This window comes from Diorhabda carinulata, chromosome X (assembly GCF_026250575.1).
Source record: "Diorhabda carinulata isolate Delta chromosome X, icDioCari1.1, whole genome shotgun sequence".
NCBI classification, from domain to species: Eukaryota; Metazoa; Arthropoda; class Insecta; order Coleoptera; family Chrysomelidae; genus Diorhabda; species Diorhabda carinulata.
Genome location: NC_079472.1, coordinates 35,516,119 through 35,533,001, shown reverse-complemented (window position 1 = coordinate 35,533,001; position 16,883 = coordinate 35,516,119). Strand labels below are relative to the sequence as shown.

The window sequence follows — 16,883 nt, the reverse complement described above, 5'->3', positions numbered from 1 at the left end:
CACCTTTCAATTATAACAGCGATAGCAAGTCGGTAGTCATGGATATCTGGTATTGTTGGTAAATATCGATTGTCAAGTAGACGTACTAATCATATAATTTTTGTAGTAGTTTAGTAGTACTTTTAGTACTAGGATTGAGAGTAGCGTTTTAATACCAGGATTAGAAGTGTTGCTTAGCAACGAGGAAATTTTTGTACGGTAAGGGATTGATTGCGTGAAAAAACCATGTGCTAATGAAAGATATGTAATAATATATTAAACACCGAAGTGGGACGAATTTCATTACTGTCAAGAGATTAGGTATAGTTTAACCAAGACGCGATGATAAAATATATAATCGTTTTCATTATTGAGAAATATAAGAATAAACAATAAAATCAAGTTTAAGAAAACAGAGGAACCATTGAGTAGTTCCTATTTAAGGACCTTCGAGTGGGATAGGATTTGTAGCCGGTCAATGTGCAAATGGAACAGAAAACCCCTTATCCATCGACTTTATTTGACAAGCTGTCATGCTTTAGATTTGAAGATATAAGATTGATGTGTTATGATTATTATTTCAGTTTTAATTTTTGATAAATAAAATATCCTTTCCCTTGTATCGAAATGTTACTGATGTTTATTTGAAGATGAGAGGCTCGAGTGGTATTTACTCAAACATAAATGCGAACAGAGTAGCAACCGCCTTTTATCAAAAAATTTCAAAACTCTCTTAAACATAGATTACTATGAATAAATAACTATCTATGACTTAGTAACTTTCTTGTATAAAAACTAACCTTTATATCTTTAGAAATTGTGTTATGAAAATAAATTATCATTTATTATAAGGGACTAACTTTTATAAACATCCTTGTAGCAAACTTTATTTTCATATTATTTTAATGATATAATTTACAAATTATAAATCATACAGTGTCGAATACTGAATGGAATTAATTTATTATTTCAGTGAATCATCAAATTTAAATTATAAATTGACTTTCTTAAATACGTAAACGATATTTCTACCTGGTAACAGGATTATGATTTAGAAAACATTGCATTGAAAACAATGCTATTCTTGATTTCATATCCATTATAACTATGTGTTACTTCATTATCCAATATTTCGTATTTATAATTTATATTTAATGGTAAATAATTGCATTATTCAGATACCTATTTATGACATTCTAGTCAACCCATAATTATCATATTTATATAGTTCCTCACACTCGTAATAGTTCTAAATAAAATTTCAATTTTTCTCCTTAATTCACTATCTTTAAACAAATTTGTATAACTGACTGATGTATAATATTAATCATATCACTAGTATTATCTTTTAGAACAGCGTTGTTCAACTGGCGGCCCGCGGGCCGCATCCGGCTCGCGATACCATTCGTTGTGGCCCGCGAAATGTTTTACGGAGAGGATTATATTTTCTTTATCCTTACATACCTTACAACATGATAATGCCGTGTCGCTTGAGCTAGCAAAGGCAAAAAAACCTTTTACTGATGGCAATTTAATTAAAAAGTGTGCCGATGAAGGCACTGATCAATCAGATGTTAGTCAACTCCTAATATTTGTGCGTACTACTTTTGACGATTTTACCGGTAAAGATGAGTTATTTGATATCTGCCCTCTTTATGGAATGACTAAAGGAAAAGACATCTATGAGGCTATGAAGAAAGAGTTGATAGAAATGGAGGTTTCGATAAATGTTCAGCCATATCAACAGACGAGGCCCCATCAATGACAGGTAAAAAAACTAGATTAGTGGATCTGCTTCGAGGCTGAGTATGGAGACTTGCTAATGTACAACCATGTAAGGTGGCTGAGTGCAGGAAAGTGCATGGAACGGTTTTTTGCCATAAGGAAGGAAATCCCTGCATTCCTCAATGAATACGTTTCATCGGACACAACTGAACTGGAAAGAAAGCTTAAGGATCCAGAATTCTTAAGACAGTTAGCTTTATTAAGAGATCTGACTAATCATCTTAACAGTTTATGCTTGAGTCTTCAAGGAAGAAACCAAACGGTTTCAGATTTAATCGGAAAAATAAACGGATTTCGGAATAAGCTGAGCGTGTTTAAACATGCTTTGGAAAAGAACAACCTGACATACTTCCCTAGCTGTCTGCAACTAGCAGAAGAATTCAATAGTGAGGAAAATATTGAGTTTTCATGCTGCAGTTCACAAATTCAACAAGTTATTGATGAATTTAATATAAGATTTGAAGAAATCGAAAGTCTCAAAAGCGGTTTACTGCTTTATAATAATCCTTTTGGAGCAATCATTGAAGATCAACTACCCGACTTACAAATTGAGTTATGTGACCTTCAAGCTGACATGTTCTTAATCACCAGACAAGAAAGGGGACCTGAATTTTTTAAATTACTGTCTAAAATGTTCGGAAGCACATATACACGTGAAAGTGCCTTTTCCTCCATGAAGTACAATAAAAACCACAACAGAAGCAACCTCACCGATTCTTCCTTACGTCATCTCATGAGACTGTCTACAACTGAACTGGAGGTGGACATTTCCTCATTGGTGGATGAAGCCGATCGACCACAGTCTTCACATTAGATATAACTTTTTATTATTATTGCAATGTTTCTCTTAGCTCTCAAAAAAAATATGCAATAAAAGATGTAATACTCTTTTTTTGTTTTAATTATTTTTATACCTTACATTATTTTGTTATTACTTTAACAAAATTATTATATGGCCCGCAACCAAATCAAAGCTTTTAGTTTTGGCCCTTGGTGCCTTGCAAGGTGGACACCCCTGTTTTAGAACATATCGATTAATTCCCCATGTATTATAATCATGCTTAGATAAAAAATAGAAGCCCAACTTTCCAAAATTATCTTTTTCACTTAATTTCCTTTATATATTTTTCTTCAACCTCAAATTCATCTACATGTTTATTTTAAGTTCCCTTAATTCATTTGATTTTAAATTAAATTTTTAGCTATAATATTTTAATAATTACCTGTGAGAAGATATTCCTGGCTACTTTTTCTGGTTGTGACGGTTACAACTGAAAGTACAACAGTTTACCATTAGAATAAGTATAAAATACGCTCGAATAATAAAATGAAATAACGGACTGATACGTTTTGGTAACAAAAGAAAAGCACTGCCAGATATACATATGCGGTATCCTGTTCTATCCTTAATCTAAGGATTATTCCATCAATATGGTTTTCTCGAAAAAATTCTGTTCTGACTTATAAGCTGAATATTATTTCTAAAAACTGTATATTGCAAATCATGCTAATAACACTTAAATGGTATTGAGTGAGACATATACATCTCCAAAATTACAAAAAAAAAAATTTTGTTGACATTATACGTATGAGTACCTAACATCATGAGCAGATATATGCTTTGAAATTTCTAAAGTAATCTAAAAATGACTGAATTAATGCATTTCATTTGAACCGAGGAACAAATTTTACAAATCGCAATTTTTTTCCATGCGTAATCAATTCACTTATGATGACATATTTATTAAGCAGAGATACGATTCACGCTCAAATGATTTGCGTTTTATTTGATTGGTAGAATTATTGTTTTGTAAATCCTCGCCCAATGAACAAAAACGTTCTTTTTTTAGATTTTGAATATTGAATAATTTACTCAAAAATTATCGACGTTAAAAAATCCAATCATGCATCACATCCCTCCATGACGTTAGCTAATCAGCTATGCAGCGGCATCCAAATTGATTTCAGTAGGTACTGTAGCGGGAAATGCGTTACTCAACGCGTTAGATATTTTTGGTATGAGAGCACATAGTTTAGAGATAAATTTTTCAGCGATCAAAATGAAAAATTGCTCTGTGCGCTGTGGAGGGTATCCATAATCATCCAATGACAATTTTTGGAAGCCTATTGGTAAGCGGTGATTCAGCTAGTCGGGTTTCATGGATATATCATTCAAATCGGATCATGGAAAGTGGAGATATTTTTTAATAATCATTACTTAATTCAAACATCTGTCTGTAGAGGGCACCCATGATCATCAGATGTCAATCTTGTAAGCCTAATAGTAAGTTGAGATTCTTCTGGTAGGGTTTGGTGGTACATCATTCAAATTGGCCCACTAAAAGTCAAGATATTTGAGTTTGAAGTTGTTGATTTTCAAATACTTACTATCTGATTAGAAAATTTTGCTGTAAAGTGTATCCATGATCTGCAATGCAAATTTTTGGAAGACTAGCGGATAGCTGATATTCTGCTAATGGGATCTGGTAGATATAATTTAATTGAGATGACTATATGTCGGAATATCTCAGTTTGAAGTTATAAATTTTTGAATATTCACTCGCTGATTAAGAAATAATGCTGTGAAGGGAATGCCTAATCTCATATACAAATCTACTGGATAGCTCAGATTCAATAGCATTATTCAAATCGAATCACTAGGATTCGAGATAGTTCGGTTTGATATAAAAAAAAATCTTGTTATTTCTCTAAGAATCCCATAAATTTTCCAATTCTAATATTTAATAGTCTTTCAAAAAATTATAATTGTCGATTATATAACTTACATGTTATGAAGTGTCTAAATTACGGAGATGGGTAATATATTTGGTACCAAATTCTTCGAATAGTCAAGTGTTGAAGACCGAAAATTTGGACTGCGGCGTCTGAAGGAATAAATGCTACGGACACTTGAGTTTTCATAGATTGTATTAACTTTTTTTCGTATATATATAGCGTGTACCAAGGGTCATTCGTCAAGGAGCACTACCATGACCTCTTGACATATTACGATTTTCGTGAATATATACAGCAAGCAGTGCACATTGAATACATCAAGTTAGTTATTAATTCAATTATATTCACTTAGTAAGCACAACTCTCCTGCATAATATGGAGAATTTAGACAATATCTGTTATTTAACTCGTGCAATCAATATAAAGCTTTTTCCAAGAAATGTTGTTTTGATTTACTATCTGCTAACAGATAATTAACTCTAATGAACAGATTAGTTAAACGTTGGACGCAGTTTATAAAGGTCAAAGTAGATTACGTTAACAGATGAAATTACTTTCTATATAAAAAAATGTATTTGATGCAAATAGTCGTGGAGTTGATCAATGAAATTGGACACTGGCACATTACCAATCATTCAGTCGATTCAACTCTTATTATTGGTACACTATGTCTCTACATAGTAATCTTATCAACTATCATCATTCAATTGTGAGAGTAGTCTTCCATTGAAAATGAACACGAGAGTAAAAAAAAATTTTATAAAAAACGTAATATTTCAAATATTAAATCGAAAATTTATTTTAAGATTTGAATACATAACCACTACCAATTGAATTTTACATCTGGTTGTGTGTATTATTAATGAGACAGTAATGAGTTACGCAGATGATATATACCATTTATCTCGAGTTTTGTACTCAATTAATAATAATTATGTGAACATATATTGAAATATATTGATAATTTCTAAAAGAAAACATTTACGTTCAGAGTCGGAGGATGATTCCAATTAAACTGAAAATTGAATTTCAAATTTAAAACAAAAACAAATAAAAAATTTGTAACCAAATGACTATTTTGTGAAACGAAGTTAATATTTATATAAAAACGTAAAAGCAATGACGGTACCGATTTTAAATGTAAATATATATTATATCTAACATGAAAATGTAATTCATATTCAAGTATAACCAGAATAATATTAAATGTAAAAAATAGTTCGTCCCCGAAATTACTATTTACAAGGGTTGTATTCTCCCAGTGCTCCGAAACTCAAAGAATCATAGCCAAGACGACCACCCCTTTCGCAGCGCTAGAGGGAGGGAAGCGTTTACAGCAATAAAAGAGACGGTACCCAGTCGCTTAAGAAAATCGCTCCGCCGTCCTGATCTAAACAAGCCAACCAATCAATACTATTGAAAGTTCCTACTCGAAACCACGCAGATCTAGCGGATTGGTTAAAGGGAAATACCTGGAGTTGTCTTAATATTTGGAAGAGAAAAGGCAGTTCTCAGAAAACCAGCAGCCTGTCCACTACGCAGTCTACAAGGCAAAACCCGGAGAAGAGTAATGTCCGAAATTTCAAATCGTTAAAGGGTTTCTGCACCAGTCTGTCCGAACTTAAGTGGGAGAAACCCAAGTAAGTCAATATAACTATATAATTCACTGAATTGCGAGAAGTATGTCAGTAGAAGTGCTGGCAGAAACCACCAAAGACCGCACTGAATCGTTCAGATCGAGGTTAGTTAGGACTACTGATCCCAACCGCCGAGGTTGAGAAAACTGCCACTGAGAGCGCCGAGTATTCACAACTCATTAGTGGTCCTCAGCCAAACAATTATACCGAGAGTAAGAAAACTGCTATTGGAGGCGCTGAGTATTCATACACTACTAGGAGTAGCGAAACTGCCATTGAGGGCGCTGAGTTCTCACATATCAGTGGTGGTCGTGCTAGGGCCCTCAGCCAACCGAGTAGGAAAGTATTTTGAAAAGTTGTTACTGGAATTGATAAACGAGCATGCGGTAATTTGCTTACGCTAGATTTGATAGCCGCAGCCCTTACCGTAGAGGTTTCACCGTACTGACCCCTGGATTATTTTATTTTTTTAACTGACGCTGCTCCAAGAGGAGCATACTAATCCGATACCTGAGCTTTGGTGTCAAACGGTTACGTAGCGACGAAAGAGCGTCACAAAGTTATCGCACTCTCGGCGCGAGAGGCTATAGCTCTTTTTTATGGTTAGCAATCAGTAAATATCAACAAAAATCTTAATTTATCGAAGGGAATTTCCATGAAAAATTTGACGTTTTGACCTGTTGCGGTCATTTGACAACTTGCAGAATTATATTAATTAATAGATTACCTACAACATGAATCAACAAAAAAAAAACAAACAAATCTTCCGTGCAAAATTACCTAATTACCTATTTCGATTTGTACATCAATTTGATTTAATTGCAATGACATAACAAAATCCAAACATAAATCCACAAATACATTTTTTACCCAATAAAAGTCGGAAGTATGTAGATATATAAAACAAAGCAGAGCAGAAAATTCTCGAATTTAAACCAATATGAAGATTGAACATTTTAAGAGAGTGACAGGCACACTTTTTCAAGTTAAAATATTCATCAAATATTTATTTTTAGGACGCTGATATATTGTTTACTCATGCATATGGTTAAATTTTATATGAAAAATATTCTTACGTCAAAATATTCAAAGAATGTTGCATATTATATTAAATCTGGTTGGATTTCGCTGAGAAAATGTGAATAATGTAACAGAAACAGATACGTATACATTTAGCAGTGTGTTAGTATCCAATTTACAATGCAATGGATTTAATTCTGACGAGAAAAACTAAAAAAAGATTTTGTGTATTGATAATTTCGATAAGTGATGAGTGAATACAAAATCAAGACCAGATTAGTTTCGGTTTAAAAGTTTAATGAGTGGTCGTTGCCTTGATCTTGCAATATCCAGTCTTGATTTTGGTACTGATCTTGCATCAAGACTCCAGCAAGTGCTGCACTTTTTGGTAGTTCTTTTAGTAGGCATTTTTCGAAGAAAATTTGACAATACATGGTTTTTCAAGCTATTTAAAATAAATGAAGAATTAAGAAATGAGAAATGCAGTGTTGTTAGTATAAATGTTATGAAAAGTTCTATATAAAGTGTCCAAATCGAAGTAGATGCAAACATATTCATATCGGATGATTATAAGAGTTTCAATATTTAAAAATATTATTGGCGACTTGTTGATAGATTTTAAAAATGATGTTTACAATGAAATATCGAACAAAATTCTCATCGGAGCTCTGTAAAGACAAAGCACTATTGGAATACTCAATTTAGAATTTGATAACAAGTTATAAAACCGAAGCTTTGAATCTAATAACCAAACTTTGTCACGAACTACTTTTGTTAAATATAAAATACCCAATTATACATAGCAATATTTGAACAAATAGTCTTACGTGAGTCCTGCAATACAAGGTCTTAATCTAGCATAAGTCTTGCTTTTGCGGACGTAAAGCTCGTCATTTGTAAAAGTTTCCAAAGATGTGTGAAGTCTTGCATCATCATGGTGAAGCACTAAACCTTTCCGATTTAACAATTCTGGCTGTTTTTCTTCAATTACTTCATCCAGTTTCATTGTAGACAGTTAATATCAGAATTGATCGTTTGGTTCCTTGGAAGTAGCTCAAAAAACACAACATCTTTGTAATCCCACCAAACTGACGATGATTGACTGACGGCTTTCGATGTAGCTTGTGCTGGTTCATCGTATTTGCTCCCTGATCGTTTTCGAACTATGTTACTATACAAGACCAATTTTTATCACAAGTGATGATTCTTTTCAAGAAAGGATCGGTTTCATTTCGTTTAAGGTTATATCGCAAATGTTATTTCTTTGTGTTAAATGAATTTCTTTCAATTCGTGAGGTACCCAAATATCAAGCTTCTTAACTTGCCAAAGACATTATAAATGTTTTTCAATTGTTGTGTGCGAAACATGTAGCCTCAGTTTTTAGTATAACTGACTCTAGAAACGTTTCCTTTAGTCTTCATTAACTGTATTTTATTTTTTGTTTTTACTATGTGTTGATAGCTCTATCTTTCTTACTCTTATGAAAATACATACATGTAATACTCCTAAATACTTAATTTTCTTTCTCGTTCGAGACACGTTATCTATACTGCGCATGCTTCATGTGCGTAAAAGATGCGCAGAGCTAAGTGAAGCGCTCGGAGAAGAGAGAGAGAACAATATACTATTTGTTTCACTTAGTCGGAACATCTTCTATTTATAAAAACTATCCATATAGTATTATATATATGTGCAAATGATACAAAAAAAATGTATGAACCCTGACGTAACTAATATCAGGATAACCAGATATTTTGATCAAAATATTGCATTGTCGTCAATCTTTGATACTAATGCAAAGTTTGAAAACTGTTAGATTTTGTCATTCCGTGTCATCTGGATAGAGGTTCTTACGTCAACGTAATTTCTAACTGATCTATTGAATCAAAATTAAATATTGATAATTTTCGTAGAAATATGTCTAACAATAATTGTGCATGCGATTTATAAGAGAAACTGAGTTGCTAATTTATACAAATTTGCTTAGTCACGTTTTATAACCTAAATATTTTCGCCGTCCTTTTTGTGTTTCGCTACTATTCTCATACCGCATAAAATATGGATAAAATGTAAACAAGGCGTCAATATTAGTAAATGCGGTTGAATATTATAACCTAGTTTGACGGTTTCATTTTTAGTACTTCTTATTATTCATTCAGTATATTATTCCGTGGATTTTTTGCTCGGTACAATTTAAAAAGTTAAATGTCTGACTAGAGCATTGTATGAACTTTTACTGCCAAACAACAACTACTAGAAAAAGTTGTCATCGGAAAAATGAAATCATCAGAAACTTTATTGTAGTGGTAACAAAAAGAGGAAAAGTATCAGGGGAAATCGCAAGCTATGAAAAAGAGCAGAATTTGTGGTAACGTGTGTTGGAACTTGTAAGAAAAACTTTCTTCTGAATATAATCTGTTGATTTTTATATATATTCATTTTCGTGATGTTGGATATATGTTTATCACTAGTTGAGTAATATTCACGTTTTCATTTATTGCACACATTCATGTGCAGTGAGCAGAAGTTGAATACTAAAAACCAATCAAAAAATACCGAAACAAGTCCAATTAATACTATAAATTCGCAATCTTTAACCTTACCATGTTAGTCTTAGTTTTCAATTCTCTGTGAATGACATTGAACAATGGTGTTCCCTGGAGTCCTTCCTTTGATTAGTAAGAATTCTTCCAAATATTTGGCTATCTGATCATCAGGTATTTTATCCACATGACCTTTTCACTCTTTTTTTCTACTTCTGACTAATCTCGACAAATTATCCCTTTCTCAAAATATATGAATGTTATTTTTGTCTGGTGGTTCCGTAAAACATGGTCTAACTTTTTCTGTAGTATTCTCATCTCAATTCTCTGTAGTAGCATATTCGTAAATACTGTTTCTGCTCTTGTTTCTCCAGCATATGTCATTGCAAGTCCCACATAAGTTTAGAATATTCTTACTTCGCTTTTAATGGACAGATGTAGTTGCGTTTGTTACATGTCTTCAATTCTATGAAGTTGCTGTTACTGGTACTATTGCTGTCAAGGTACTGGAAGCTCATGAACTCATTTACCGTCAAATTTTATACGGTCAATTTGCAGCTCTTTGGTTCCTTGGATATTTTGAGAGAGACAGACCTTTATACATTCAGATAAAATCTTTGGTACTCTGGTACTTTGGTAAGAAATATATTAAAACTATGTCGCTGTTTATTTCAGTGTATCAATTGCTTATTCCAAATTTGAATAATATGTTAAAATGTCTTTATTATGAATCTAAAACTTTGAAATTATATAATAGCGTATAATTCTATCGCGATTGGTGTGTCTGGAGAGAAAAAGCACCGGAGGCTGACTGAATGCATAATTAACCCGTAAAGTGCGGGAGAATGAATCTACATAAATATCTCGAAATAACAATAACAGAATAGTAATAGGATTAGCATAAACAGAATAAAACATGAGGTGACTACTTCCCGATTCGATAAGTGGATACATCAGGAGGAGAAATTAATAATAACCTCCCACTAATATAACTTGGGTAGTAATTAATCAAGTCACAGAAATCAAACACTACCCTTTCCATATAATAATCACTCTAGCGAAACAATAGTCAAGCAAGTCACAGCAGTCGAATTTATTCTCATATTGTCAATGAATATCAATCATTATATATAAAATGTTTCATGGAAATACAAGAAAAATATGAATGGAAGATAAAAATGAAATGACAATTAGTACAAAAAAATATCATCTTGATCATGTATGAAAGTATGGAATTTTTATGTTTATAGAAGCTCTTACAAAGTTCTAGATAGAGATTATAGAATTCTGTAGAGGAGCAACTTGCTGTCATTATATTTTTAAATTTAGTCTTTCAATAACAATAATAATAATTTGGTTGAGCTTGAATAAAAATTTAAAACAAATTAGTAAAATAACATTGAAGTATAATCTACAAACATTATACACTGAAAACTTCCTAAATAAGGCTATAAATTTTAATTATTTCCAACCCTTTTTGGGTTATAATCTTTGTAATTACACTTTTTAATGTTTACTTCGGTTTATAGAGCGTTGCTGTGTACTGTCATTTCCACCGTTATAAATATGATAATTTTGCTTGTCATTGTGGTTGGGAAGCTAAAAATTCCCGGGAAAAATTATTTTGGATTAGGATATTTTACAGTTCAATGTTTTAAAATTTATTAATCGATTTTTTTATCGTTTCAATGGAAAAGTTAACAGGTGAGGGAAAATATCTAATTTAATTAAAAACTGAACTAGACAACCAAATCGTTAAACTATATTAATTTTTTGTCAAATAACATTAAAATATAATTTTATTAATAACGTCCAATAAACAATTACAAAATTGAATAAGAAAGAGGATTGAGTAGATTGACCTCGTACGTAATTATTGTTTTAAATTATTTTGTACAAGTTACATAGAAAATGCAACCGTATTTATATATTCATCTACTAAGTGAGTTTAAGCTTATTATTGTAACATTCACGACATTCTTTAAAAATGCCAATATACACTTCGTACTTCTATTTGTTATTTCATAAAGGTTAGATACGATCCGTAATGTATGACACTAATTATCTTGAATTATTAGTATCTCGAGAATACCTATGTTCAAAATTGACATAGGGCGCCTTGATAAAACATAACTAATTGGAAAAATATCGTCGTTCGCTCACTAAATGACTCACACTGTATATCCCAGTTGGCATATAAATCATTTAAATTGGCTCTAACAATTACGGATAATCTCAATATATCACAATTGACAAAAAGAAAAAACTTTTAAAATCTATGTCTCCGCATCAGACGAAAAAGAGCCGAAGTCTTAGACACATAAATAACTTATCAGATGAAAGGAAAAAATGAATACAAATTCCGTGATCAATGATTACTTGTTTTATCCAAACAATCCATTCCAATCCATTAAGCTTAGCATCCAACTTATGTAGATGTAACAGGCAAAAATTCCTTATATCTTATTTACTTCAAAATCGTTGTATTAGGTTGAATTCGATTCGCACAAGAAATCTCATCTAATCAAATTAAATGCCGAAAAGTGCCGTGTAGCAGACATTCATTTTTCGAAGCCGATACACTCTTGAGCCTCTGCTTAGCACCCGCAAAAGTAATTTCCACGCAGTATCCCCTACACTGTTATAAATCAGTGCGACGATTAATTTATAAAAGAACAAATCCAGGAATTCATTTGTGGAAATATCGAGTATTCATATTATTATGTGATCTTGTACGATTTAGATTTTAAAAACTCTTCTTCGAGTGCTTGCTAAGGTTAACTAAAGTTAAAAAAGATTCTAGGAGTGATCTTATATACAAGGGAAAGATTATTATTCCTTATATCGTTCATAGATAATATTTTTCTTAGCAAGGACTCACGTTTATCATCTATAATGACGATAAAACCAATAATCGACAGTACTTAGATCTGATACTTAACATAATATTTATTAGAGAACCATAAAGTTTCCAATAAAAGTTTAATAATAATTCCCTAGCAATCTGAACTGACACTAAGCTCATCCAACCAATTGGCTTTTTCAATTCATTAATAGAAAATGTGGTTCTGGATATATTACCGTAGGTAAAGAAAACTCTGTGAGGGAAGACTTAAGTTGAAGCGGATGAATGTTTGTATAGTAGAATTGATGATAATAGAAGTGAGTGGTGTTATCGACAATAGAGCAGTGTTTAGACAGATTATTAAAAAAGGTAAAATCCACTCCAGACTGTGAAATCATTCAATATCTAATTACAAGACCTAATAGACTACTGCAAATAAGGATACATAGGGTCGTATGGCGTCGTAGTTATCATCTCAGTCATGAGTAGTGTTTTTATTTGGATTTATCAAAATTGTACATATTATAATAAGCGAGGATCTCAGGAAGCTAAGATGAGTCTATTCTTGGAAAATAGTTGAAAAACAGGGTCCAATAAAAACAAGCTCAGTTAGAAAATAATGTTCCTCTACCCCAATAACAAAATGCCTCTCAAAGATCTTCAAATTTGAATCTCAAAGTAGTTATTATATTCTGATATTTGAAATCTATTAATAGCGAACAACTTTTGTAGTTTCAATGCTTCTCTTATTATACTTCTCTCCCAAACACCTGTTTTGTTTGTTCTCATAAAGCTGATATAAGGGGCAATTGAATACGAAAGGGTTACTTTTATGGAACATCGAGAGTAGTTGGTTATTATCGATTATGGATTTGAAAATTCAATACAATATTTTTTTAAATGTTCATTGCTGAATGGTTACACCAATAAAAAATAGTCAATGTAAAATAAAGCCTTTTCTTTTCTTTCTTAGTATCAAAAAGTAAAGATAGGTAGGTAGGCATATCTTGGCTAAACTGCCTAGAGTTTCTCGGTGAGAAATGAAAGTCTCCAAAGGCTCCACCAAGGATTAATTTAATATGCTCAAGTTTAATTTTCACTCAAATGTAACACCAAGGTTTTCAAATGTAACAGACCTTATTAGAACTGCGATTAACAAAATAAGTTTTGTCAAATTTCTTAGTGAAAGGTTCTAATTTTTTAAATGTTAAAATGAAGGGCAAAATTCATTACATTAACTTAACTCTCAATGTGCATGGTTGAATAGATACAGCAACAATAAAAAATAATGCAAAATAATGTCGAAGATGTGGAACTATGGAGAAATATCAAATCCAAGTTTTCTTTTCTGCGTTTAAACTGATAACTCCTTAGTAAAGCTCAGCAATATCGGCAAAGTTAGAAAGAAGTTGGCCGTAGATAACATTAGACAGTTATTCTAGAAGTGAAAGGAAATCGTATTGAATCTTTTTCAAAAGGATTTGGGGTTATCAATGAATTCAAAATACCCAACGGGCCTAATAAATTGTAGAATGTTTCATACAATAATATACAAATCGAATAAATAGACGAAAACGTATATATCAATCATTTTAACGACTGTTTACTCAAAAATATTGGAAAAAGGCGTATATTGTTATTTTAATTTATATATTTGAAATAATAACGTGAACCAATCTCAAAAATGGATATTTTATCAAATGATAGTGACACTGAATTGAAAAAAAATGATACATCAATATTTTACACGTAAATATAATCAAGCAATGTTCGACATTTATAGATTGGTGAATAATGACATTTATCATAATATAAACATGAATAATTTGCGCTTGTCTCTGCAATAATTTAAAACCGAATTATAGACGCCTTATTGTAAACGTGAAGAACGAAAAATAGACAGATATAATTTATTATCTGTCATTTTTATTTATTTCGCTTCATGAATAAATTAACATAATGATTCTTAAGATCTATAAAGATTTATTATGGAAGAATAGACAATGATGAAATAATATTCAGAACGTTTTGTTTTTATGCAAATAGGAACAGAATAAATATAACATTATCACTTATACATACAAGGGTTGTCTGGAAAGATTCCGTCTGAACAAATAAACAAGCAACATATATTCGATACAACTTAATCAACCAATACATACATACATGTATGTATAAGTATATGGTCAATCAATTCGTGGATTTTATTTCCCAGTTTTGAAGATAATAGTTGAAAAATATTTCGCGACTATTGAAAACAACTTTTGCCATTATCTTCCCGGCATACGGAACTGCCTTCGCCTGTTTCGAAGCAGGTTAACCACAGCTTTGACTGTTGCTTTTCTTACATCAGAAATGCAGTAATGAATAATCAACCCAAACACAAAATGGATTGGATTTATTAAAATGATTCCAAAAAAGCAAAGTGAGAATTCGATTACGTTTTTGAACCACAGTGAGTAACCGCGGATTCCCACGCATCGATGTCTTAGCTTGAATAATTGTCAGTATATTATGATTATTGTTCCCAAACTAAAGGAAAGTTGAAATAAAAACACTTTTTCATGATCATTTTTATTATTAAAAATAATCTTTTCAGGCTATATAAGACCTTCTAAACATTTCCAAATAATAGTTACCGACTTTCTCCTCAAAATCTTCCTATGGAATAACGTGCTCTCCTGATAATATCTCTTCTTCTAGTAAAACGTTGCTTATGTAACAAAAAAAGCCGCTGATTGCTATATCTGATGGATACGGCTGATGGCTTTAATCAATTGCAAGTGAATTTTAGCCATGGTGCACATAGGGAAAAATGGAAATCATTTATGCCAAAATAGTAAATCTCAGGATCGGCTTGACCTAGGAATTCGAAATTTTTACAGCAGGTAGCTTATGTGATTAAGAATACGAGAAAAATACTCCAATTACTTCAAGGTCATGTTTTGACAAAGTTAATTTTTTGAAAATTTTTGGTTTTTGTCCTAAAATTTGGTTATTATGTTACTAAACCCATAAGTTATTTACATATTTGGAACGCTGACGGAATGACGGTTCTAAATCTATACTTCAATTTTTTTTTTCAATTTTTAGATCCTAAGCAATAATTGTCCAAACTTGGATTTGCAAAGTTGTTATATTTTTTGATATTATGAGGCAAAATTTTGTTTAAAATTTCATGTGAAACATGATTTCGATGTATTTTTTGCCGCGGAACATGTAAAAATGTACATTTGCATAGAGTTTTTCGATAAAATACAATGTGCTGTTCCTTACACTTAAAAATAATTATTTCAACTTCTAATATGCATGAGGCAGACCAAAAAAAATTTTGTCCAATACTCTATTATTCATGCAAATATATATATATATATATATATATATATATATATATATATTATGAATATTTTTTAAGGCTCATTACATATAGTCAAGAACTAATGAAAAAGCAGATAATTTTTACGTAAATACGCCTTTACGTACTATAGGTACTTCGTGTGTAGGAATAAACAATCATAATCCTGATAGTGATATATATCTTAAAAATTGTATTAAAAATAATATGATAGACGTTTTCTGTGTACTTTTCCGCTATCATTTTTATCCTAGAATGTACCTAGAAAAAATAGAGCCGAAAAACCTTATGCAAATATACTTTTTTACATTTAGCGCTTTTTAGGTATGCTCTATGGCAAAGCTGATAGCGCCATCATGTTCCGCGGCAAAAAATATGTCTCACATGATATTTTAAACAAAATTTTGCCTCATAATATCAAAAAATATAATAGCTTTGCAAAGCCAAGTTTGGACAGTTATTGCGTAGGATCTAAAAATTAAAAAAAAAATTGATGTATGGATTTAGAACCGTCATTCTGTCAGCGTTCTAAATATGTGAATAACTTAACGGTTTAGTAACATAATAATCAAATTTCAGGGCAGAAACCAAAAATTTTTAAAAAATGTTGAAATTTGTCAATTTGTGTGGCGATTACCAAAGTATGAGTATTTTCTTTTCTGCCAAATACAGTCCCTTTTTTACAATTTCTTCTTCCACATTATCAAGCAAATGTATGTAATACTCTCCTGTTATTTTTAATTATTTTTGAAGATAGCCGACACAATTTCTTGTCTATCCGAAAATAAACGGTCGCCATCACTTTTTCGGCCAATTAAACCGTCTTTGTCTTTTTCCAAGAAGGTTCGCTCTTGTAATCCACTATCTTCATTGTTATTCATTTCAAAAGTTTACTGATGGATGCGGGTTTCATCGACAGTAATGAATCGAAGCAAAAAATCGATTAAGTTCCCTAAACCATGCCAATAAGGCCAGAAAAATA

General features: G+C 31.6%; 2 protein-coding genes across 5 annotated transcripts in view; one reads left to right on the top strand and one right to left on the bottom strand.

The window, feature by feature from the left end:
* LOC130901707 (calcitonin gene-related peptide type 1 receptor) overlaps positions 1-16,883 on the bottom strand; it is a 200,808-nt gene that overhangs the window by 176,288 nt on the left and 7,637 nt on the right. The window contains exons 1-2 of one of the 4 annotated variants that reach the window (XM_057813246.1): positions 4,551-4,887; positions 2,988-3,035 (exon numbers count right to left, since the gene is read on the bottom strand). The exons of 1 other annotated variant lie outside the window; for it this stretch is intronic. The gene's annotated coding sequence lies outside the window, so the exon portion shown is untranslated. Of the gene's footprint in view, positions 1-2,987; positions 3,036-3,982; positions 4,092-4,550; positions 4,888-16,883 lie in introns of those variants that run through there. 2 more of the 4 variants (XM_057813249.1, XM_057813247.1) reach the window with 2 other exon arrangements.
* On the top strand, positions 1,802-2,578 carry LOC130900518 (EPM2A-interacting protein 1-like). The gene has a single exon (XM_057811209.1). It carries the CDS (start codon positions 1,802-1,804, stop codon positions 2,576-2,578), a length of 777 nt encoding a protein of 258 aa, XP_057667192.1.

Excerpts from the sequence above, each read along its gene's own strand:
- LOC130900518 (XM_057811209.1), top strand. The coding sequence starts at position 1,802 with ATGTACAACCATGTAAGGTGGCTGAGTGCAGGAAAGTGCATGGAACGG.